Source organism: Eumetopias jubatus, unplaced genomic scaffold (genome assembly GCF_037043125.1).
Source record: "Eumetopias jubatus isolate StellerSeaLion01/CBP00866 unplaced genomic scaffold, mEumJub1_p1.0 scaffold_5, whole genome shotgun sequence".
Taxonomy (NCBI): domain Eukaryota; kingdom Metazoa; phylum Chordata; class Mammalia; order Carnivora; family Otariidae; genus Eumetopias; species Eumetopias jubatus.
The window spans coordinates 128,609,077-128,632,950 of NW_028274811.1; the positions used below are offsets into that span (position 1 = coordinate 128,609,077).

Genomic DNA, 23,874 nt, shown 5'->3' on the forward strand with positions numbered 1-23,874 from the left:
TATATACTGTTAATTATTTTTATTTACTGTTATATTATGTGAGTTTATTTACTGTTATATTTAAAACTAGAAACTATAGATAAAAAAGAAAATATTAAATCACTGGACATGTACCCCTAGATACTAAATGCCATTAACATTTTGGTGCATGTCTTTCTCTAGTTTTCTTCATGGGAATATACATACGCAGTATATACATTTTGTTATAAAAGTGAATTTGTCCAGTGCATACTATTTTGTTAATCGCTTTTTTTCTCATTGTGAATGTTCTTTCATGTCACTGAGTATAAGATACATCATTCTTTTGATTTGTGTTTTTCCCCAACTTTTTATTTTAGAAAATTTTAATTCTGCAGGAAATTTGAAAAAATAGTGTAAAGTCTATATACCATTTACCTAGATTTACCAATTATTAGTATTTTACCATATTTGCTTTATCTCTTAAAACATTTCAAATGGGTCAGCATTATATTTATAAGTTGCAGATGACCTGGTGCTTTGCCTAGAATTCTTCAGCCTGTATTTCCTAAGAATAAGGGCATTCTCTTACATAACCACATGCAAATATCATTAAAAGGAATTGAACATGGATATTATCTAATTTCTTCAGTTGTCCACAAGTGTTTTCTATGGCTGAGCTTTCTGTTTGGTGTGTTTGTGCTTTGTTTTAAATTCAGGGTCTAATCAAGGCTCGTGGATTGTACTTGGTTGTCATATTTTGTTAGTTTCAGTTTCCTTTACTGTAGAATAATCTCCTATTTTTATCTTGTCTCTCCTGACCTTGACATTTTTTAAGAGTTCAGGCCACTTGTCCTGTAAAATACCACAATCTGGATTTACCTGCTTTCATTATGCTTAGATTTTGGCAGTTTTCTAGTCAGTAAAACTACCGAAGTGAACTTTTTGCATTTCATCACATCAGGAGCAGATAAGTAATGCTATAAATTCCTTATTGATGATGCCAAGTATAATCACTGGTTGAAGTGGTGACTACCAGATCTCTCCATTTTAAGGATACCTTTTCCCCTTTGTAATTAACCAGGTAATCTATGGGCCTGTTACCCAACCACTTTTCACTCTATGGTGTTAGATCCTTTGAAAGTCTCTTAACTGAATCAAGTTCTACGATGATGGATATAAAATCTTTTTACATTGATTCTTAGCACTCTTCTCTAAGGAAGCATCCCCTCTCCTCTTCTTTTTTAGTATTACTATAGACTCATTCTCTTTTGTTTAGTGTAGTATAATCCATTACTCTCATTTTTCTTTTTGAGGCACGTTTTCCCAAATTTGGCCAATGAGATCCTTTTCAAACTGGCTCCTGAGCTGTTTGGACTTGGCATCATTATTCTTTGAGCACTTTTTCCTTTTTTCCTTCCACAGTAAGATATTACTGATACACTTCAAGCATTTCATGCCCAAGACTCACAATCAGCCATTTCACAAAGGAGCTGTGGTTTTTAATATGGTATTTAGAAATCAGAATCTGTGCTTAGAAATACATAGTTTTCAATGGCTGCATAATATTTTATTGTATGGTTGTACTATATAGATTTTAAAGTTTCTTTCTTGGGATGCTAGATTTCATATTAGGGAAAAACTGGAAACAACAGTGGGTAAAATAATCCTTGTATGAAAAGATTCGTGTATTTGCAAGTTGTTTCCCTAAGATAAATTCCGAGAAATTCCCATTATGTCAAAGGGTATGCTCTTTAAAAAAAAAATGTGATACACAGTATGAAATTGCCATCCAAAGAGATCATTGTTAGGACTCCTGAGTTCTGTATGTGCAATTTTATATCAGCTACAATTTAGGTTAGCTATATTTTTCATCTCATTAAACTTAGTTCTGGAATCTTGGTACCTGCTGAATGGTGGCTTGTAACATGCTGAATTATTACTGAAATGGTATATACCATTTTGTTTCTGATATTGTACGTTTAAAAATTACATTTTAACTTAATACATAACTTACTAATTGATAAGCATTTTTAATAATTTTTTTTTTTCTAGGAGGGGGAGAGGGTGAGGGAGAGGCAGAATCCCAAGCAGGCTCCACGCCCAGGGCATAGCCCAACATGGGGCTCAGTCCCACAACCCTGAGATCATGACCTGAGCCTAAATCAAAAGTCGGATGCTTAACCCCTGAGTCACCCAGGCGCTCCTAATAAAAGTATTTTTTAAGTGAAACTGTTTTAGCCCTAAAAAATTGGGCTTTTACTTAGAGATGCAACCTTATATTTGTTTACCCATAGTGCTTTTACAAGAAATGTACATTTGTTTGCTAGTAGTCATAGGAGATTAAGTAGTAAGCTATAGTTAAGCTCCCCTTTTATTAGTTTCAGACTACAGGTGTGCAAATGAAGGAGATTATTTTGTAAATATTAAGCCTAGCCTAGTGATTTATGTGGTTTAAATAACTCAGTGTTTAAAGCATCTCACGATCTCTTAGCCTCAGTTTTCTCATCTGTCAAGTAAGGGTAATAATATTTGCCTAATAGGTCTGTTTTGAGACTTCACTGTGTCTGGAACATTGCCCCTCATACTATGGATTCTCAGTTTAAAAAAAAAAAAAAAGCTAAACTAAAAGTCCTGGTCATCCAGCATTGTAGGATGCTATTGCCCTTATGCTACTTTTTATTTTCTTGATACATTAATTCATGAGGTTACATTTAAGTGGCATTTTGCAGTTTCTGTACACAATAGCTAGTCATTTGGAAAATGTCTACTTAAAAAATTTCATATAAAAATCATGGTCCTAGCCAGTTATAATTTAAAAATAGCTTTGTTAGTTTTAACTAGACAATTTATGGTGTTTTAAAAGTGAAATTTAAACTACATATTTCTGCCTATCACTTTGAAGGTATTTGGTCCTCTGTCACATTTTTAAGTAACATGACATTGGTAAGACTGACCAGAAGAGTTTATTGATCTGTAGTTTTTCCTTTGATGAGTTATATGAGTTGTTTTCTAATTGTTTTTTATCTGATCATATGCTTATTATTGATATGCCTACCTGCTTCTTCCTATTTTTACTTTTAGATGTTTTCTTCTCTTACCATACTTTCTATCTTTATAAGCATTTATATGATTTAATAGCCTGACATAAAAGTCTAGGAAGGCTTTTCTTTTTTTTTTTTTTTAAAGATTTTATTTATTTATTTGAGAGAGAGAGAGAATGAGAGCCAGAGAGCACGAGAGGGAGGGAAGAGGGTCAGAGGGAGAAGCAGAGGGAGAAGCAGAAGCTGAGCAGGGAGCCCGACGTGGGACTCGATCCCGGGACTCCAGGATCATGACCTGAGCTGAAGGCAGTTGCTTAACCGACTGAGCCACCCAGGCGCCATAGGAAGGCTTTTCATGCAGATCACTTGATTGCACTGTTTTCTGGATATTTCCAGTTTCAGGTGCCTGTGATTCTCATTTACCATGCATCTTAAATCCTCACCTGTCCCAGTTCCTGTTTTCTTTCCTATGTGTGTAGATGCCTCAGAGCTAGTGGGTCATAAGTCTTTTCTTTTCAATATAGCAGTCTGCATTTGAGAGAGGTTCAGTTTTCCTTAAGTAGTTCTTATGTGCCATCCTGGCAACTAGGAATATTTTGCCTGAGCCTTACGTGACTCTTGGCCCACTTAATTCCACTTGAAAAAAAAGAAGTTTTGCAGTGTGATCAATAGGGAGTCCACCAAATTTCCAGAGATCTTAGTTTAGAAAGGAGAGAAATTTTCCAGTTTTGAGGTAGGCTTATGAATAAAACCCACAACTTTGTCAAATTTAAAACTTCTATAGATTTTTAAATCTATAGATCACTGAACATAAGCAACATGTATATGTTATGTCTATGTCAGTAACTAGCTTGGTGTGCTTTATCATTAGAGACTTTGAACAATGGAAATGGATAGAATCAATCCATGCATTCAACCAGAAAATACAGTGCTCTTTTTCTTTTTTTTTTTGGATACGGTGCTCTTTTTCTTTTGGAGAATGAGAACCAATGTATTTGGTCCTTATTTCCAAAATTTTTTATCTGTTGTCCTATGTATTCATCTGAACTCCAGCTCCATATCACAGACGTCTGCTAAGGTTTCTTCACCTTGCTTCTCCAAACCAGCTTCTGTCGGCTCCTTGCTTTGATCAGTTGCACAACCCCCAATCAATCACTAGAACTCAAAGTCTTGGTGTGTTTTTCTGTTCTTTTAAATCTTCTATCCTCTCAGGCATCAAGCATATACTTTCATGAGTTTCTTTTTTTCCTATCTAATATCCTAGTTCAGACGCTTCTTCCAATTCAACCCTTCCCAAATTGTGTGCAGAAGAATTCTTTTGGGGAAATATTAACAGATTCTGTAACCGCGTACGTTTATCACTGTCGTATCCCACCAACTGAACTATAAGTTTCTCGAAGTCAAGGACCAAATCTTAAGACTCTTTTATGCCTTTATAACACCTGGCATGTGTGGAGTTAAAAACTTGTTGATTGACTTATATAAAAAGAGAGGGTAAATAAGATTTTTCCAGGTTTTGTGAGATACTCATTATTTGTAAATATGCACATTTAAACCTACCTTTACTAGCAGAATTTATTGAATTTAAATTCATAGCATTTAACCTGGCCTTTGGTAATTATATAACGTACTCTTTGTTTGATTTGATTTGTAAGGTACGTCGTATTCAGGTTATGAAGCAGCAGTGTATTCAGCTGCATCCTCCTACTACCAGCAGCAGCAGCAGCAGCAGAAGCAGGCGGCGGCGGCGGCGGCAGCTGCCGCTGCGACAGCTGCCTGGACAGGGACCACCTTTACTAAAAAAGCACCATTCCAAAATAAACAACTGAAACCAAAACAGCCTCCCAAACCGCCCCAGATTCACTATTGTGATGTTTGTAAGATCAGCTGTGCTGGACCACAGGTACTTATGTTGTATGTTTTACCACACGCCTTCAAGTTATTTTTGATAGTCAAGTATGGTTGATATTCTAACAGTTAAACAGAGAAGGCTTACATTTTCTTCCTGTTAGCTTTTAGCTAACACATACATATTTTGTTAAACAGTCTTTTTTTAAGAGGTATTTGTATTGAGACATAAGAATTCTATTAAAAAAATTTTTTTAAATGATTATGTTAATGAAAAATGGGTAAATTATACTTTTTTCATGAAAGATACTTTGCCCCTTACACAGTTGGTATTGATTTCCTTAGCTGTTCTTAGAGGTCCATGAGTATATGAATAGAATTTTACAGTTGAGAAAGGATGACCATAGAGATCATTCAGTTTTACATACTTGAATTAAAGATGAGAGGACTTTGTCAAATATGTTATTTTTTGGAGCATTTAAATAGCAGAAGAAAATTGTCTTTCCGGAATATTAAAAATCCTTAAAATAAGTTCTTTTAACAGTCTGTAGTTTGCAGGATAACATTTCTAATAAGGCTAATTTTTGCATATGCTTTGTAGAATGTTCTTTCTGTGTAATTTCCTTTGTGAGGGAATAGAAACTTTGGGAACAAGAAAGATGTGGGGAAGTGTCTTTTTCAAAAATATCAACTAATGGAGCATGTAAAATATTTATCCCCCTTTTCCCCCAGGTTTTGTTTTTTCTCCTGATTGTTACACCTTAAAATGTATGATTTAGGCATGAGTGTTTATAAAGTCTAATGTGTTTAACCCTTATCCTGACATTGTTAATTTTTTTAAAAGTGTCTTTTTTTTTTTTTTTTTTTTAGATTTTATTTATTTGACAGAGACGCAGTGAGAGAGGGAACACAAGCAGGGGGAGTGGGAGAGGGAGAAGCAGGCTTCCCACGGAGCAGGAAACCTGATGTGGGGCTCGATCCCAGGACCCTGGGATCATGACCTGAGCTGAAGGCAGACGCTTAACGACTGAGCCACCCAGGCGCCCCTTAAGAGTGTCTTTTTATATAAGAATTGACAAGCAGTTTGGCAGATAAAAGGCATATTATTGGGAAGGGACAGTCTTTGACTCTGTAGTAGTTTCTTTGTTAATACTGTCTCTGCCCCACTTATGTACATTCTTAATTTATTAGATTAGTTCTATCTACTTTTTAAATACTGATTTTTTAGATTATTTTCAATTACCAGCATTCCCTGAGTTACACAAATTAGGGAATGATTGTGGAATATTTAATATATGTGACTAGTTACATAAAACCTTCTTTCTCCCTATTTGAGTGTGATAGGAAATAGTTTCATTGTGATTACATGGTCAGGGGACACGGAGCAGGTAGGGAATGTTGGCAGGGACCCAGGATTAAACATGGAAGAAGTATATCCTACTCTGCGATGGCTACTGAGAGGGGATGATGCTATGAGTGGCAAATGTAGACCCAAAAGATGTGTTGAGTATCTGTTACCCATATAAAATGCTAGAACATGGGTCTAAGATCATTGGTGAAAAGTAGCATTTAGAATGATATATATAAGGCTGACCATTGGTTTGGAGTGTCTAGATTTTTATGAAAGAATAGGCCAGGGATACTTCTGCAAGTCAGAGGCAGTGCCTTAAGGGGCTAATGAGCCTTTGAGAAAAGCATCATTGACTTTTTAAGTTAGAATCTAGGTGTGGACAAAGGAGGGAGGAGAGAGATTAAGATTCACGTTTAAGGGGCCATGGTCCCAGTCCTGGTTCTGCCACTGTTTGGCTTTGGACAAGTTGGAGACCTTCACTTCTTTGGGCTTTTGTTTCCTCACTTACTAAGGACTTGCCCTAAATAATTGTGTCTCAGACTGCTTCATGGAGCCACTTCAGGCCACTGCAGATAATGAGAGGAGAATCAGATGACTGGGTCTTAGGTCTCCCTCATTTGTTTCAAAAACAGAGCAATTTTCCCTACTACTGCATATGATTTCATTTGGAGAAAGGATTATCTTGTTTAAAAATTAGAAAATCATTGTTTTAGGTGATCTCTAAAGTTCCATCCAGCTCTTAAATTCTGTGATGAATATACAGTTTTATGCTAATAATACATCTGTCTTAAAAACTTGTGTTCCCTCTCTCGCTGTGTCTCTCTCTGTCAAATAAAATCTTTAAAAAAAAAAATTTTTTTTTAAACATGAAAGAGGAACTATTTGACCCCACTCAAGAAAAAAGAGACAGCAGTCCTTATTAACTCCTCATTTTAATAAATCTGCCTTCTTTAATCATCTGATTCCAGACAGTTTTTGTTGGGTTTTTTTTTTTTAAAGGATTTTATTTATTTATTTGACAGCACACAAGCAGGAGGAGCAGCAAGCAGAGGGAGAGGGAAAAGCACCCTCCCCGCTGAGCCGAGAGCCTGACATGGGGCTCCGTCCCAGGACCCTGGGATGATGACCTGAGCCAAAGGCAGACACTTAACCGACTGAGCCACTCAGGCACCCCCAGACAGTTTTTAATATACAGTTTCACTATTTTGTTGGCTAGTATTATAATAATAATGTTTTTCCTTGCAAGTACATGTAATTTTGACTGTTACATATTTTAAATAAGCTTTTGTTTCAGGATGGCATGGGTTCTTATGAAAACACATTCTGAGTTAGAAAAGTTAGTTTTATAAATAAATATACCTCTTCTTAAAATGTCTTGTTACCATTCAGTAACTTTTTTTTTCATGATATAGATACATTCCCTCCTTCATCTTAGTTCTACAGTTAAATAATTTGTGGAATGGTCATTCTGTCCATTGTTACACATAAGCAGTAAAAGATGCAAATTCTTAAAACCGGAAGTGGTTACCTTATATTGTTAATATAGCTATGTATGAAAGTCCTTTGTAAATCAGAGTGTTAGATAAATGTATTCTTGGTAAGCAAAATACAGAGAACCACAGATATATCACGTATATAGGGAATCCTACATGCTCTTGTTCAGTTGCTTTTGTAGTTGTTTAGTGCTCATTATTAAATGAGTACTAGAGATTTGAGAATTGAATAATTTCAAATGATACAGATAGAAAATTAGCAAAGCAACATTTATCCTTTTTGTTTGAAACAGACTTATAAAGAACATTTAGAAGGACAGAAACATAAAAAAAAAGAAGCCGCATTGAAAGCCTCACAAAATACCAGCAGCAGCAACAACTCTACTCGTGGGACTCAAAATCAGCTACGTTGTGAGCTCTGCGATGTGTCTTGTACAGGAGCAGATGCATATGCTGCCCACATTCGTGGTGCTAAGCATCAGAAAGTAGGTGTTTTTTCCCACACACCCTTATGTCTTACTCTGTTTCCTTTTACTTTTTCAATGGAGGGTTTAAATATAGGTGGCTTTAAAACTTGAGAACTTTGAGTGGATTATAGGCCTTGTTTATATGCTAATATACATAAAGGTAACATCAAATAGTCATTGCTTAAAGAGGGAAAGATTGGAGACTTTTTTCTTTGAATTAAACTAAATCATTTATTCTTCCAATTGGAAATTTGTTGTATGATTATTTTCCTCTTGTCATGCTTAAGTATAGGTTGGTATGTAGGTGGCCAAGTTGATTTCATCTTTCTTTGCCTTGGTTTCCTCACCTTGTGGTAAATGGAGTATGTATCAAAATCTTCACAGAGATTGTTTTGAAACTAGTGAGTTTTGTGTATACAAATATATAAACAAAAATATAACAAAGAAAAATATAGCTCAGATTTTCATTTTATAAAGTCTTTTATGCCAGCTCAGAGCAACCAAGGGTCATCAAAGAGTCATCAAAAAAGGGCTGGATTTTGTTTAGTTTATGTTGTTTAAAGCGGAGAATGTATATGTATAAATATACTTTAAGGTTTTTATTTAAAATGATAAATACCCGTTTCTTTGATTTCTAAAAAAAAAAATAAACTTTTTAGAAAAAGTTAAAAATCAGTGCTTTTTGGGTTTCCTCACAAATGTGCTTTTATTTTGTAGGTGGTTAAATTACACACAAAACTTGGTAAACCCATTCCTTCAACAGAACCAAATGTTGTTAGCCAAGCTACTTCTTCAACAGCTGTGTCTGCTTCAAAACCGACTGCCTCTCCCTCAAGCATTGCAGCAAGCAATTGTACTGTGAATACTTCATCAATTGCAACTTCTTCAGTGAAAGGTCTTACAACTACAGGAAACTCGTCTCTTAATAGTACATCTAACACTAAAGTATCAGCAGTGCCTACAAATATGGCTGCCAAGAAAACATCTACACCCAAAATAAACTTTGTTGGCAAGTACTAAAATTCTGTGTTCCTCCTAATTGTCAAAGTGATGTTTCTCCTCCATTCCAGGACTAATCCTTCTGTTTTATGCTCTTGTACCCATCTCCCTTCTTCTCTGAGACCTTATTCGATCACATATGTTTTTTTCTCTTGAAATTTTAATCAGTCCTCCATCTTCTAATGGCTTCTTCCGTCTTCCTTTTGGTCATACAGGTTTGCCTGTGTCTTCCATAATCTTTAAAAAAAATAAAAGAACAGGCATTTTCTTATTACCGTAATCCTCTCAAGCTGCAGCCTAATTCTTTCTCTACTTTATACTTCTTATCCAGTCCTCAGTCTGTTCCAGTGTTTCCACCCTACTCTTCTGAAGCTGCTTTCAGAAGTCACCAAAGATCTAATTGCCAAATCCAGTGACCAGTTTTCAGTCTCACTCTGGTGACCTCTCTAACATTTGACACAGTTGACTGCTGTACCTTAAAGCTTAAAGTCTCTCTTATACATCTACCCACCCCATTCTCCAGGGTCTCTATAGGTTCTCCTGCCTTCATGTTCATTAAATGGTGGTGCTACTAAGATTCTTTTGAGTCTGGTTCTCATCTCACTCACCTCACCTAGTATTCACAAGTGGTCTCATTCATTCCAGTGTGCAGTAACTTTAAAATTTCTTGGGCAAACGCAAAACTCCCACCTTTTAGAGCTGTATTGTAGGAATTACCTAGTTATTTTCTGTATGGCTCTCTATGGCCAACCAGTGTCTCATTCTGTCACAAGAGTGTCATGAAATAATCTCGTCAAATTGCTGCTTTTTTTTTTTCCACATGGAAAATTTTATTGACATTATTTCTACTTGTTTATTGTCTCCTTCGGTTGTGTACATAGTCCTTTTGTTTCTGTCACTACAGTATTTCTACAGAAAAAAAAAATGCCTATTTTTCTTCATATCTACTGCCTTGTTTTTAGGCCTTCAAAGTCTCTTCCTCAGAGCTTTGTCTCTTAACCACATTCAGTCTCTCCAAGGCTTATCAAAGTCATTTTTGTGTCAAATTGTATTAGTCTCCTGCTTAAAAATTTTCAGTGGCCTTCTCCTTGCATGTAGGAAAAAACTATATTCCTTAGTTATGCCATCCAAGGCCTTCATAGTCTGAATGTGTCATCACGTCTGCCTACATAGTATTGATGCTGAGGTCTCCTTGAATTTACCATAGTCTTTTAAACTTCATGTTATTGTGTATGGTATTCTGTTTAGACATCATTCTCTTCTTTCTACTGGGCCGAATTCATACTTAACTCTTCTTTCAAAGCCCAGCTCAAGTGACACACCCTTAGTGAAGCCTTTGCTAACTGGATCATGTTAGAAGGTAGAGGCTCCCCTTTTTTTTTTTTTACTTTAAAAAAGAAAAATTCCCACCACACTGTGTTCCTGTTTATTGTAGCACTTACCACATTGTATTATAATTATGTGTGTCTTCCCTTAAATTATTGGCACCTCAAAAGCAGCTACACTATCTTACTCTGATATTACCAGGACTTAGGACATTGCCCAGTTCCTTGGGAGGGAATTAGGGATACAAACAGGAATTGGGCTTAGACCCTTCCTTTTTAGGTACTTGCTATTGACTTTTAGGTATTAGCTGTTATGAGAGTCATGATGGGGACGGAAAGGATCACTGGGTGTTGGAGAAGGGAAAAATCCAGATATGTATTTCATTAACAGGGTAAAAGCCAAATGGTTGATGTGTTATTCAAAATTCTGATGTATGTCAAGCAGGAGTTGGACTAATGGTGAAAAAATAAGAACTTCATCTGAAATTTTTGTTGTATCAGATTATACATTTACAAAAAGAAAATGAAAATTACTATAATTCTTTTATGCTTTTCTAGGTGGGAATAAGCTGCAGTCAACAGGAAATAAAACAGAAGACTTAAAAGGAACCGAATGTGTTAAAAGCACTCCTGTCACCTCTGTACAGATTCCAGAAGTAAAGCCAGACACCGTGTCAGAACCAGTCACACCTGCATCTCTTGCTGCTTTGCAGAGTGATGTGCAGCCAGTGGGCCATGATTATGTGGAGGAGGTATTGATTTGAGAATACCATCACTGTGAGATTAGTACAGGAAAGAAGTGTGTCACATTGGGGGTGCCTGGGTGGCTCAGTTAGTTAAGCGTCCGACTCTTGGTTTGAGCTCAGGTCATGATCTCATGGTTGTGAGATTGAGCCCCATGTCGGTCTCTGTGCCAGGCATGAAGCCTGCTTAAGAGTCTCTCCCTCTGCACAGATGCTTTATGCGTAAAACTAGATTTAGGTTACTTATAAAGGAATATCATAGGTATCTTTGTTAAAGGTTTTTAAAAAGCATGTCCTTGGAGCGCCTGGGTGGCTCAGTCGGTTGAGTGACTGACTCTTGGTTTTGGCTCAGGTCATGATCTCAGCGGTCGTGAGATCAAGCCCTGTGGTGAGCTCCACACTTAGCAAGGAGTCCACTTGAAGATTCTCTCCCTCTCCCCCCCCTTCAAATAAATAAATTTTTTTTTAAAAAGCATGCTCTTTAGGCTTGCCTAAGTGACATAATTTTTTTAACTTTTTTTTTTAACTTTTTCCTTACCAACACCATCATTGTGATATAAGGTAACTTTCTATTTGGTAGACATTCTTGTATCCTTAAAGTATCCTGCATATAAAGAGTAAAAAAAAAAAATTGTGAGCCACAAAATAATGACAGAGAGGGCCAATATTTCTGAACAATCATGTAGTTTCGTGTGTAAAATTAAAGTTGCTGATATATCAGATCATGTTTATTTGATTTCTCAAGCTGATTAGAAATCTTCCTGTTTTATAGGTAAACTCAGTAAATTGAGGAATGAGGGGCCTGATAAATATTTGCTATTAGCAAAAAGCCCAACATAGAGTGGTGTAGCACTATATACTTTTCACTGTGTTATAGAACATAAGTTCTCTGAGCTTCAGTGTCCTCATCTGTAAAACTTGGATATTTCCAAAGTTGTGAAGATTAAATAAAGTACCTAGAACAGTACCTAGCATATAGTAGATTTTTGGTAATTATCTCTTCATTTTTTTTCTCCCATCAAGAAAAATTACATATTATGTTGTCTTTGTTTACCAGATAGAAAACTGGTTTATACTGTTTATAAGCAGTTCACAATTTAAAAATTACAGATCTTAAGAGAGTAAACATTTGGTTATCTAAAGAAATGTACACGGCCAGGATACCTTAATCTTTAATGGTATTGGTTAATTAAGTAAGCCAAAACTTAAGAGAATTGGCATTCAGAGCCAATCGTTAAAGCTTTCACAAATAATTTGAACCTAGTATCCATTATAGACATGTTAATAACCCTGTACTTCTCTTCCTTACTGGTTGTGCTTTTAGAAAAAAATTGACATTGATTTTCCATAAAGTTACATGTATAAAATCTTGAGTTTTGTAGAAACTTGTATACCATAATAATGTCTTTAATACTCTTATTTCCATCTCCAAGAGCAGTACCTAGCCAGTAGCAGGTATTCACTATTTATTAGAGAACTATTATCCAATTGCATTTAAATTGAAATGTTTACACATAAATAAAGGTATTGAAAATAAAGTTAATATCAAATGCAAATACATGCAGGTACGCATCTTGCATGGTGCAGTTAAGAAAATTAACACGTTTTGATTCTCTAGATTATCCTTTTAAAAAATTACAGATATTGTCTCTCATTTTCCCTCCACTTCAATATTAATTGTTTACATTTATTCATCACAGAATCTGTGAGGGTTTGTGAATGAAATCTTCAACTATAATATTTTGTTATGATTCTTGAATTCTTTTTTCCCATGTCAAGGTACGAAATGATGAGGGAAAAGTAATTCGATTCCATTGTAAATTATGCGAGTGCAGTTTTAATGATCCCAATGCTAAGGAGATGCACTTAAAAGGGCGAAGACACAGACTTCAATATAAAGTGAGTAAAATTTCAACTGTCAGGGCAGTTCAGTCAGTTAAATGTTTGACTCTTGATTTTAGCTCATGTCATGATCTCAGAGTTGTAGGATCAAGCCCCATGTCAGATGTGGAGCCTCCTTAAGAGCCTCTTGCCCTCTGCCCCTCCCCTGCTTTAAAAATTTTTCAGCTGTCTTTAACACAGCTTGGAACATTCTACATAGAAAACACAACATCTAAATGTAACACAGTTCATGAACTCCATTCTAACATTAGCATGTCATGTCTCACTTGGATTCAGATGTTTGGTTTTTATTGATTAGTTTGTTGTATTTGGCTAAGAACAGTATAACCATATTTCATCATTTTTAGTGACTGTAACATTGCTTGGATCAAGTAATCATGTATATATAGATAATTGCTTCACATAAAGTATTTTGAAAGAAGTAATAGGTCTCCATTTATTTACCTTCTTGTCTTGGTAGAATTCCCACTAAAATGAATTTTAAGATAAGGAATTCATTGAAAACACTTCAAATGTTAAATCCAAATCATTTATTTATTTAAAGTTTTTAATTAGACTAATGCACTAGATTCATGTGTTCCCTTCTAAACAAAGAGGTGGTAAAAAATTAAAATAGTCTGTTTTTTAACCCTCACAGTCTGACATTTAGAATCTTCTACTTACAAACAAGTAAAGGAAAATTAAATATCCATTAGTTCACTAAGGATTTCTTCTATTGGTTAGCACTAAGTTACGTACTTTTTACATACTAAGTATGTCATTGTAAACTTAGTTAAGAATTTGGGGGAATGGGAGGGGAAGAAGAATGTTTATTAATGTATTCCAAATCTTTCCTCTAATACAACTTATTTTACTGATTTTACCCTTAAAATAAATTTGCAACTGAAAGCCTCTATGATGAAAGAATATGGGGGATTGTATGATTAATAATACGTGTAGATTGTTACAGGGCCTGCTAATTTTTTAAGTGTCTGCATTAACAGAAAAAAGTAAATCCAGATTTGCAAGTTGAAGTAAAGCCCAGTATTCGAGCCAGAAAGATTCAAGAAGAGAAAATGAGGAAGCAAATGCAGAAAGAAGAGTATTGGCGAAGACGAGAAGAAGAAGAACGCTGGAGAATGGAAATGAGGTAATATCTTTAACTTTTAGTAGCATGATAGAAAGTGGTTCAGCCTTTCTAAAAAACTTAGCTATTCTGAGTATGACTCCTATTCAAAGCAATCTAGATTTATTTAGTGTACTTTAATTTTCACTTTTCAGGAAGATCATAGGTATAGGAAAGAAATGCATTAAAATTAAGATATTGGCTATTCTAGTATTTGACTGTGGCCTTGGTATTAGGAATTATGTGGTAAGTGGTATCTTATATATATTAAATATATGAAGAAATAGTTGAATTATATATAGATTTTTTTTTTTTTTGATTAAACTACTATACCCAGTGTGGGACTTGAACTCAAAAACCCAAGATCAGGAGTCACCTGCTCTACTAATTGAGCCAGCCAGGTGCCCCAGAATAGTTTAATATTCTAAATAAATGCCTCAGTTTAAAACAAAATAGAACATTTTGTTACATGATAAAAATATCCTGAGTATAAGATTTGGTAGATTCTAGACAATAATGTGTGCATTTTATAAAAGAAATGTCTATTATAGAAGCTTTAGAGGTTATAGGGAAGGAGAAAGAAAACATATCTTCTAGAGATATGTTAATGTTTGGTTTTATTGATACAACTGACATTTTTTTTTTTTTTTGAGAGCGCGCGCGCATGGAGGAGAGGCATAGAGGGGAGAGAGAGTCTTAAGTAGGCTCCGTGCCCAGTGCAGAGCCCAATGTGGGGCTTGATCTCACAACCCTGAGATCATGACCTGAGCCCAAAACAAGAGTTAGGTGCTTAACTGACTGAGCCACCCAGGCGCCCCAACATATCCTTAAATGATAAAATTGAGGGGCACTCGGCTGGCTCAGTTGGTAGAGCATGTGACTCTTGATTTCAGGGTCATGAGTTCAAGCCCCACATTGTGTGTAGAGGTTACTTGAGAAAACTAAATGGTACAGTTCAATGGTTTTTAAGTAATACAGAGTTATACAGCCATCACCACAGTCAATTTTAGAACTATTTTTGTCACCCCCAAAAGAAACCACAAACCCATTGGCAGTCACTCCTGTTTTCCCGCCAATCCCTACATCTACCCCTTTCTGTATAATATACAATATACTTTCTGTCTATAGACTTATTCTGGGGGCACCTGCGTTGCTCAGTTGGTTAAGCATCTGCCTTCCATTCAGGTCATGATTCCAGGATCCTGGGATTCCAGGACCCCTACATTGGGCTGCTTGCTCAGCAGGGAATCTGCTTCTCCCTGTCCCTCTGTGTGCTCTTTCTCTCTCTCTTGAATAAATCTTTAGACTTATTCTGGAGATTTCACATAAATGGAATCATACAATGCATGGTCTTTTTTGTCTGCCTCCTTTTTTTTTTTTTTTTTTTTAAGATTTTATTCATTTGACAGAGAGACACAGCAAGAGAGGGAACACAAGCAGGGGGAGTGGGAGAGGAAGAAGCAGGCTTCCCGCAGAGCAGGGGGCCCAATGCGGGGCTCGATCCCAGGACCCTGGGACCACGACCTGAGCCGAAGGCAGACACCCAATGACGGAGCCACCCAGACGCCCCTGCCTACTTTCACTTAACATAATGTTTTCAAGGTTCATGCATGTTTTAGCATGTATCAGTAATTTGTTTCATGGCTGAATAGTATTCCATCATATGAATATGTAACGTTCATTTATCAGTTGATGGACATTTGTGTTGTTTCCACTTTTGCGCTGTCATGAATACTGCTGCTAGGAGTATTTGTGTGCAAGTTTCAAAGTATAATTTCAGGGGCACCTGGGTGGCTCAGGTGGTTAAGCATCTGCCTTCAGCTCAGGTCATGATCACAGAGTCCTGGGATTGAGCCCCCACCCTGCTCAGTGGGGAGCCTGCTTCTCCCTCTCCTACTCCCCCTGTTGTGTGCACGTACTCTCTGTCAAATGAATAAACTCTTTAAAATATATATATATATAAAATTTCAAAAAATAGGGGCGCCTGGGTGGCTCAGTCGTTAAGCGTCTGCCTTCGGCTCAGGTCATGGTCCCAGGGTCCTGGGATCGAGCCCCGCTTTGGGCTCCCTGCTCAGCGGGAAGCCTGCTTCTCCCTCTCCCACTCCCCCTGCTTGTGTTCCCTCTCTCGCTGTGTCTCTCTCTGTCAAATAAATAAAATCTTAAAAAAAAAATTTTTTTTCCAAAAAATAACAGAAGCATAATGTATGCTTTTTTTTTTTTTTAAGATTTTTTATTTATTTGACAGAGCACAAGCAAGGGGAGTGGGAAAGGGAGAAGCAGGAATGAGGGGTTCAGTCCCAGGACCTGGGATCATGATCTGAGCCGAAGGCAGACGCTTAACCGACTGAGCCACCCGGGTGCCCCTGTTCACATTTTATTTTTTTTTTTTTTTAAGATTTTATTTATTTATTTGAGAGAGAGAGAGAATGAGAGATAGCACGAGAAGGAAGAGGGTCAGAGGGAGAAGCAGACTCCCCGCTGAGCAGGGAGCCCGATGCGGGACTCGATCCCAGGACTCCGGGATCATGACCTGAGCCGAAGGCAGTCGCTTAACCAACTGAGCCACCCAGGCGCCCCCCTGTTCACATTTTATAATTCACTTTTTTCATTTACATGTCAACTTAAAAATTAAGCTAGGATTTTTTTTATTTTTCATGACAGCATAGTATTGTCTTATAGGTGTATAATTTTCTTTATAACTTGTCCCATACTGTTAGTTAGGTTGTTTCCAGTGTTTCTGTAACATAATTATTACATTGACCATCCTTGAGGCTGTATTATTGCATAAATCATGATTAGTTGCTAATATGTTTGAAGGAGACCCGTACTTCTGCCTATACTGAATACTGTAACTTCAGTGGTTTTCAGATATTTTGGTCTCAGGACTCTATACTCAGTAATTATTGAAGACTCCAAAGAGCTGTTGCTTAATGTGGGTTATAGTTGTCAAGATTTCGCTGTATTAAAAATTAAAACCGAGAAGTTTAATATTTATGAATTCATTTTAAAATGACATTTTAACTATATTTGTTTAAAATATAAACATTGACTATATTATATTGCATGTATTTAATATAACGTAGTGAAAATTAACTCTAAAATAACTATTTCTTCACCAAAATAGAATGATACTGTTTTACAATTTTGCAAATCTCTTTAATGTCTTGCTTAAGAGAGGGCATCATGATTCTCCTATGTGCTTCTGTGTTCAATTTGTTGTGATACCACATTTTGCCTCTGGATAACTCCACTGTACGTTCAAAAGAGAATGAGAATGGAAGAGGTAAATGATGTCTTAATATTAAGACATGGATCCCCTGACAGGGCCTCAGAGACCATCTGGAGTCCTTGGGACACACTTTGAAAATTGCTGCTGTAACAGTAAAAGTCCCTGCCAATGAGAGAAATAACGAAATCCTTTTTTGGTTGGTTTTTGTTTTCAAATTTGAAATTTGGGGGTAGGAAGGGGAAATCTTTCAAATTTGTTTCAGTTTAGTTTGAATTGTAATTATATTACTGGCAAATTTTCAAAAACGTCTTTTGAATATAGTTGACACACAATACTACATTAGCTTTAGGTGTACAACATACTGATTGAATAAGTTTATACTTTATGCTGTGATTACACGTGTAGCTACCATCTGTTCCCAGACAACACTGTTAACAAGATCATTGACTATGTTCCTTATGCTGTGCTTTTTATTCCTGTGACTTACTCATTTCATAACTAGAAGCCTGTATCTTCCACTCCTCTTCACCCATTTTGCCCACCCCCTCACACCCCTTCCCTGTAGCAAACGTTAGTTCTCTATATTTATAGGTCTGATTTTGCTTTTTTTTTATTCATTTGTTTTATTAGATTCCACATATCAGTGAAATCATATATTTGTCTTTCTCAGTCTGACTGACTTCACTTAACATAATACCTTCTAGGTCCATCCATGTTGTTGCAAATGGCACGATCGCATCCTTTTTTATGGCTGCATAATATTCCTATGTGTCCATCCACATCTTCCTTATCTGTTTGTGTATTAATGGCCAGTTAGGTTGCTTCCATATCTTGGCTATTGTAAATAATGCTGCAGTAAACATGGGGGTGCATGTATCTTCTCAAATTAGTGTTTTCAGTTTCTTTGGGTAGTTACACAGTCGTTGAATTATTGGATCATAAGGTATTTCTATTTTTAATGTTTTCCACATTGGCTGCATCAGTTTACATTCCCACGAACAGCATACAAGGGTTCCTTTTTCTCCACATCCTTGTCAACCACTTTTTATTTCACAAATTTAATTTTATTTCATGTTTGACCATTTACATTTCTTCTGTAGTAAATTGCCTATTCATTTTTTATTTTTTTTTTACTTACCTGTTGTTTTGTGCAGACACTATATTGTAGCTATTAACCTATTATTAATGTGTTATCTTCAGATAGTTTCTGCTGTTATGTATTGATTTTTATTTTTTTTATATGTTTATATCAGTCCCAATTTTCATGAATAATCTGCCTTTGTAATGCATTTGAAACTGTCTGTACTTAGATTATGGAACTTTTCTCTCTTGCTGATATATCAAGTATTTATTAAGCACCTATGATGTGCTAGGAAATTGCATGTAGTGTGTTAGGCACTGCGTATGAATTGGTAAACAATGGAAAAAATCCCTGCCCTTATATAACTTAAGCGTTTGTGTTCAGTAATAACAATAAATTACTCAAAACTGGAATGAATGTAGTTTTCCAGAGCCTTCAACCTGTTGTTACTCATTTTCTCTCAAGGCCTAAATAACAGAAAAGTATGTTTCTATACTACTTCTAAGTTGGATGACCGAGAAAAAGCACCGCTTATTCCCAGCCTGAGGAAATTAGTAGTTTCTATAGAGCTACTTGAGAAGCATACTTGGGTTTTTTGGTTTTGTTTCTGTTTTTGGAGAACTACGCTTTCTTTTATATTAAACACATTTCTCTAGTAAACTTTATTACTATCAAAGTTTGCTTTAGAGACATGATTTCCCATCGGGCTCCCTGCTCAGCAGGGAGTCTGCTTCTCCCTCTGACCCTCCCCCCTCTCATGCTCTCTCTCTCTTTCATTCTCTCTCTCAAAATAAATAAATAAAAAATTTTAAAAAAATAAGTAAAATTTAGAGACATGATTTCCCTTGGGAGTTATCGGTATCCTAGTTTGAAGCTAAAAGTAAAGACAGAAGTGAGAGTGAGGTAGTAAAAGAGAAATTAGATTCTGAAAATTACTGTTAAAGCAGAGGTTATACAATAGCTCCCCACAGTCCAAGGTCACCCCATGGATGTTTTATTTGATAAACATGGTATTTTTAATCTGAACCAACATTAAAGATTTTGAAAAACATTAAAATCCTGATGATCTTGGGATTGCAAACCTGTATTCCCTTATGGCAGTAATTAATTGGGGCTGAGTAGCAGCTGTTCTCTCTAGCCAGAACATGTACTTTCTTTTTATTTTTTCTTCAAATTTTTATTTAAATTCTAGTTAGTTAACATGTGCTTTCTACTTGACCATAGTCCTCTCCAGCCTTAATATGCCCCCAAAAATGAGACAGAAAGTAAGTTGCCATTTATCACTGTCTTGCACTGTTGTTCTTCCTCATAGTAGACAAATTTGTGTATGCCTGTGTCCTAAATGGGGAAATTAAAAGTAGTCTTCAGAGATTCTCTCTAAGGAGAAAATAGGGAACACATTTCTTTGGAGACAGAAAGAAAATTCCTGAATGTGTGCTTCATGATGTCTTTCATTCACACATGTTATTGGTCTGGCCACTCTAGGTAGGCATTTAAGTTTACAATCTTTATCTTAAAGAGGGAGAGATTGAAAGGAATTCTGAGGTTTCTGATGTTTGTTCCTTTGGCTTTGACATCAGGCCATGAAATTTTGTGTTGCTTTTCTCTTTGTTTTCTCACCTCTCTTCACTCATATTTGCATCCATTTACTTGTAGATGAAAACAAATAAAGGATATTAGATACAGTAGGGAAAAAGAAAGGTGTTAGCCAAGCTGATTTGGGACAATTTTTTAATTGCATTTTTTTGTTATTATTGATGTAACTTCTTGGGTTGTATTTTTCCTTAAAGGCTTGTAATGTGATTCTCTATTTTCAGACGTTATGAAGAGGACATGTACTGGAGAAGAATGGAGGAAGAACAGCATCATTGGGATGATCGCCGCCGAATGCCTGATGGAGGCTATCCTCATGGTCCCCCAGGCCCATTAGGCCTTCTGGGCGTCCGACCAGGCATGCCTCCCCAGCCACAGGGGCCTGCAGTGAGTGTCCACTTAGTTTACATAGGGGGGGTGAAAGTGTAAGACTGGTTCCGCATTAGAAGATAACAGTTTGGGGGGCTGATTCTTAGATTTAATAGTCTCATAATCTCAATGTAAGTTTTTCATCGATTTAGAATTTTCCCTCCTTTTACTATAACTTCCTAACTCATGTCTTTGTAAGGACTTCATAGAGTTTCCATGAATTTTTCTTTCTTTCAGTAAAAGCTAAACAGGAGCAGAGCTTTTGTTCTGTCAAGTGTTCTTTAACATTAGAGATTTTCTCTCCTTGGTTTTTCTTGACATTTTCAAGAACAACCAATTTTGAAGGCAGCTGGTTTGCCTTCAAAATTATCTTCCCATTACCTGTTGTTGAGAATCTTTCTTCCTTCTTCAAATCCCAACTTTCTAAAACCTGCTACTGCTTCTGAATTCAATGCAGGATAAGAGGTATGTAATGGTTCAACCTGAACATCAAAACTATAGGAAAGGTACACATCTTAAGAGTTTGTGTTTCAGAGAAGCTGTGTAGAAGAAGAGACACCAACTTACGAGGAACATCTCATAGAAGTTCAGACTACAAAACTAGAGGATTTTTGTTCTGTTTTCCAGAGAGCATTTAGGAGAAAATAGCAAATACCTCCTCTTTAACTCATTCGCTTTCTCATTTGTCTTTACACAGAACAAGCATTTATAAGACCTGTTTTATCAAAGCCAAAAAAAGTTTTACAATCACTGATCTTTAAAGTTGAGTAAAAAGTATTTTCATAACTTTATTAGATACGGTGTTCAGGCAGAGATATGCATACATATACAAGCTTCCAACTCTTGACAGTATAACTTTCCAAAGTTTGCAGTTTTGTTTTTACTGAAGTAGAAAAAGGGAAGATAATTTTAAATGGACATTTTGCATAGTTGACTTTCTTACTAAAAAGGTATGAGAAACATATGTATAGTTGAAAAACAACTTTACTTTTGCCCAGGAACCATTGCTTTTAAATTAAGTAACTTTTTTCCTCTAGCCTTTACGTCGTCCTGACTCATCTGATGATCGTTATGTAATGACAAAACATGCAACCATTTATCCAACTGAAGAGGAATTACAGGCAGTTCAGAAAATTGTTTCTATCACTGAACGTGCTTTAAAACTTGTTTCGGACAGTTTGTCTGAACATGAGAAGAGCAAGAGCAAAGAGGGAGATGATAAGAAGGAGGGAGGTAAAGACAGGTGTGTTTTCAGAGTTACTTACTTTGCTTATTTTTGTTTTTCCTTCCATGGACTTCTTATACTTGAAATAAAAAGTTAACAAAGACTAAAAACTCTGGTGTGAGTGTACATGTCTTACCTTATTTGAGTAGATATTTAATGTATTTAGCTGCTGTTTGCTAAAATGAGAAATACACAGTTCCTTATAATCTCCAACCTTGTGATTTTACTGATTTTATCTTAATTTATATAAAACTATTTTGAGTCCTTTTTCAAAGCAGCCTTCATATTTGCATTCAGCTGCTCTTCAGTTTTTATTTGTTGTATCTGTCCCTGTTCAGTCCTTGTTTTAGCAGCTTGTTTCCTTAATTTATTGACCATAAAGAATGAAGAAGCTTAAGCTTTGGTAACATCTTTTTTTTTTTTTTAACATAGGCTCCCAGGCCCAGTGTGGAGCCCAACACAGGGCTTGAGCTCATGACCCTGAGATCAAGAGTTGGACACTTAACCAACTGAGCCGCTCAGGCACCCCTAGAAACATCTTTCATATCAAGTTTTGCATTGTAATCTATAACTTCTCATTTTCCTTTTACCATTTGGAAATATTTTTATATTAAACATGACTCTTGGGGCGCCTGGGTGGCTCAGTCAGTTAAGTATCCAACTCTTGATCTTAGCTCAGGTCTGAGTCTCAGGGTCATGAGATTTAAAAAAAAAAAAGAACAACTGTGACTCTTACTCTGATTTGTAAAGTGAGACACAGAAATGTTAATATTCTTTGAAATTGTCCCTGTGAGAACTTAGTTCTTGATTTATTTATCCATATTTCTTATCTAAATGAAGGATACTTCTAAAAAGTACTAAATATTTTTAAACTGTAGTTGATTAAACTTTTAATAGTATAAAAATTATTTAATTTACTATTATATATTTAGAGAGTATCATGGCTCTGGTTGAGAAGAGAAATGTCATAATATAATTTGATTTCACTGCAGAGCTTTAAAAGGAGTTTTGCGAGTGGGAGTATTGGCAAAAGGATTACTTCTCCGAGGAGATAGAAATGTCAACCTTGTTTTGCTGTGCTCCGAGAAACCTTCAAAGACATTATTAAGCCGTATTGCAGAAAATCTACCCAAACAGCTTGCTGTAAGTATCATGGAAATGTTCATTTTTACCCCTTGTCTGGTTCAGAAGTTTTTGGCAGGACTAACTGTGCTTTCAGCCTAAACCTAAGCCAGCCTTTAAATTTTTGGCTTGACTTTCCATGTTGAGTTTTTTTTTGCTTCGTTGTGCAAATCGGTAGGACTATTTTCTACTTTGTCTTTTTAGGTTTTATAGTGCTTGTATTTGACATGAAGCCATCTTGCTAATTTATTTAAAAATGTAAAATTGTAGCACATGTCCTCATCCTGTTTTTTTCCCCAAGATTTGAAGCATAAGAGAGAAGGCAGTTGACAGAATGTGGTTTGTCTTTCTTTCTTTCTTTCTTTCTTTCTTTCTTTTCTTTCTTTTCTTTCTTTTCTTTCTTTTCTTTCTTTTCTTTCTTTTCTTTTTCTTTCTTTTCTTTTCTTTCTTTTCTTTCTTTCTTTCTTTTCTTTCTTTCTTTCTTTCTTTTCTTTCTTTCTTTCTTTCTTTTTTGTTAAAGCCCCTGTGTAGCAAGTTTAAATTTTTAAAATCTGTGAACCTCTTGCCTATTTGGTTGAATACATGTTTTTAATAAAATATAGTAAGAAATAGTCTTTCCAATTTGAATTTCCCTGGTTTTGTTGTGATTTTTGTTTTGTTTTTCTTTGTTTATAATGATAGGAATTCTCTGTCCAGCAAATCATGGCAATGCACAATTAGTAGAATATCCCCTTTTGGTCTTACAAAAGCAAACTTTTTAAGTTTGAATTCTAAAAAATTTTATACATTAATTTGTCAGAATCCCAGATTGAGGTTTAAAGTAAATATTCCATGGGATGCCTGGGTGGTGCAATCATTTAAATGTCCAGCTCTTGGTTTTGGTTCGGGTCATGAGATCGAGCCCCATGTTGGGCTTGGCTCTCAGCACAGAGTCTGTTTAAGACTCTCCCTCTCCTTCTGCCTTACCCGCCCCCCACACACACACACTCACTCGCCTGTTCATGCTCCCTCCCTTTCTCT

At 36.0% G+C, this 23,874-nt stretch overlaps 1 protein-coding gene across 3 annotated transcripts in view; it reads left to right on the forward strand.

Annotated features, from left to right (window-relative positions):
* The window catches only part of ZFR (zinc finger RNA binding protein), an 80,632-nt gene that overhangs the window by 25,737 nt on the left and 31,021 nt on the right, over nt 1–23,874 (forward strand). For all 3 annotated transcript variants that reach the window (XM_028097956.1, XM_028097957.1, XM_028097958.1), the window contains 9 exons: nt 4,658–4,905; nt 7,988–8,179; nt 8,879–9,170; nt 11,044–11,237; nt 13,008–13,127; nt 14,114–14,259; nt 20,363–20,525; nt 21,545–21,750; nt 22,725–22,875. In XM_028097956.1, coding sequence (XP_027953757.1) covers nt 4,658–4,905; nt 7,988–8,179; nt 8,879–9,170; nt 11,044–11,237; nt 13,008–13,127; nt 14,114–14,259; nt 20,363–20,525; nt 21,545–21,750; nt 22,725–22,875 — 1,712 coding nt within the window. The remainder of the gene's footprint in view (nt 1–4,657; nt 4,906–7,987; nt 8,180–8,878; nt 9,171–11,043; nt 11,238–13,007; nt 13,128–14,113; nt 14,260–20,362; nt 20,526–21,544; nt 21,751–22,724; nt 22,876–23,874) is intronic.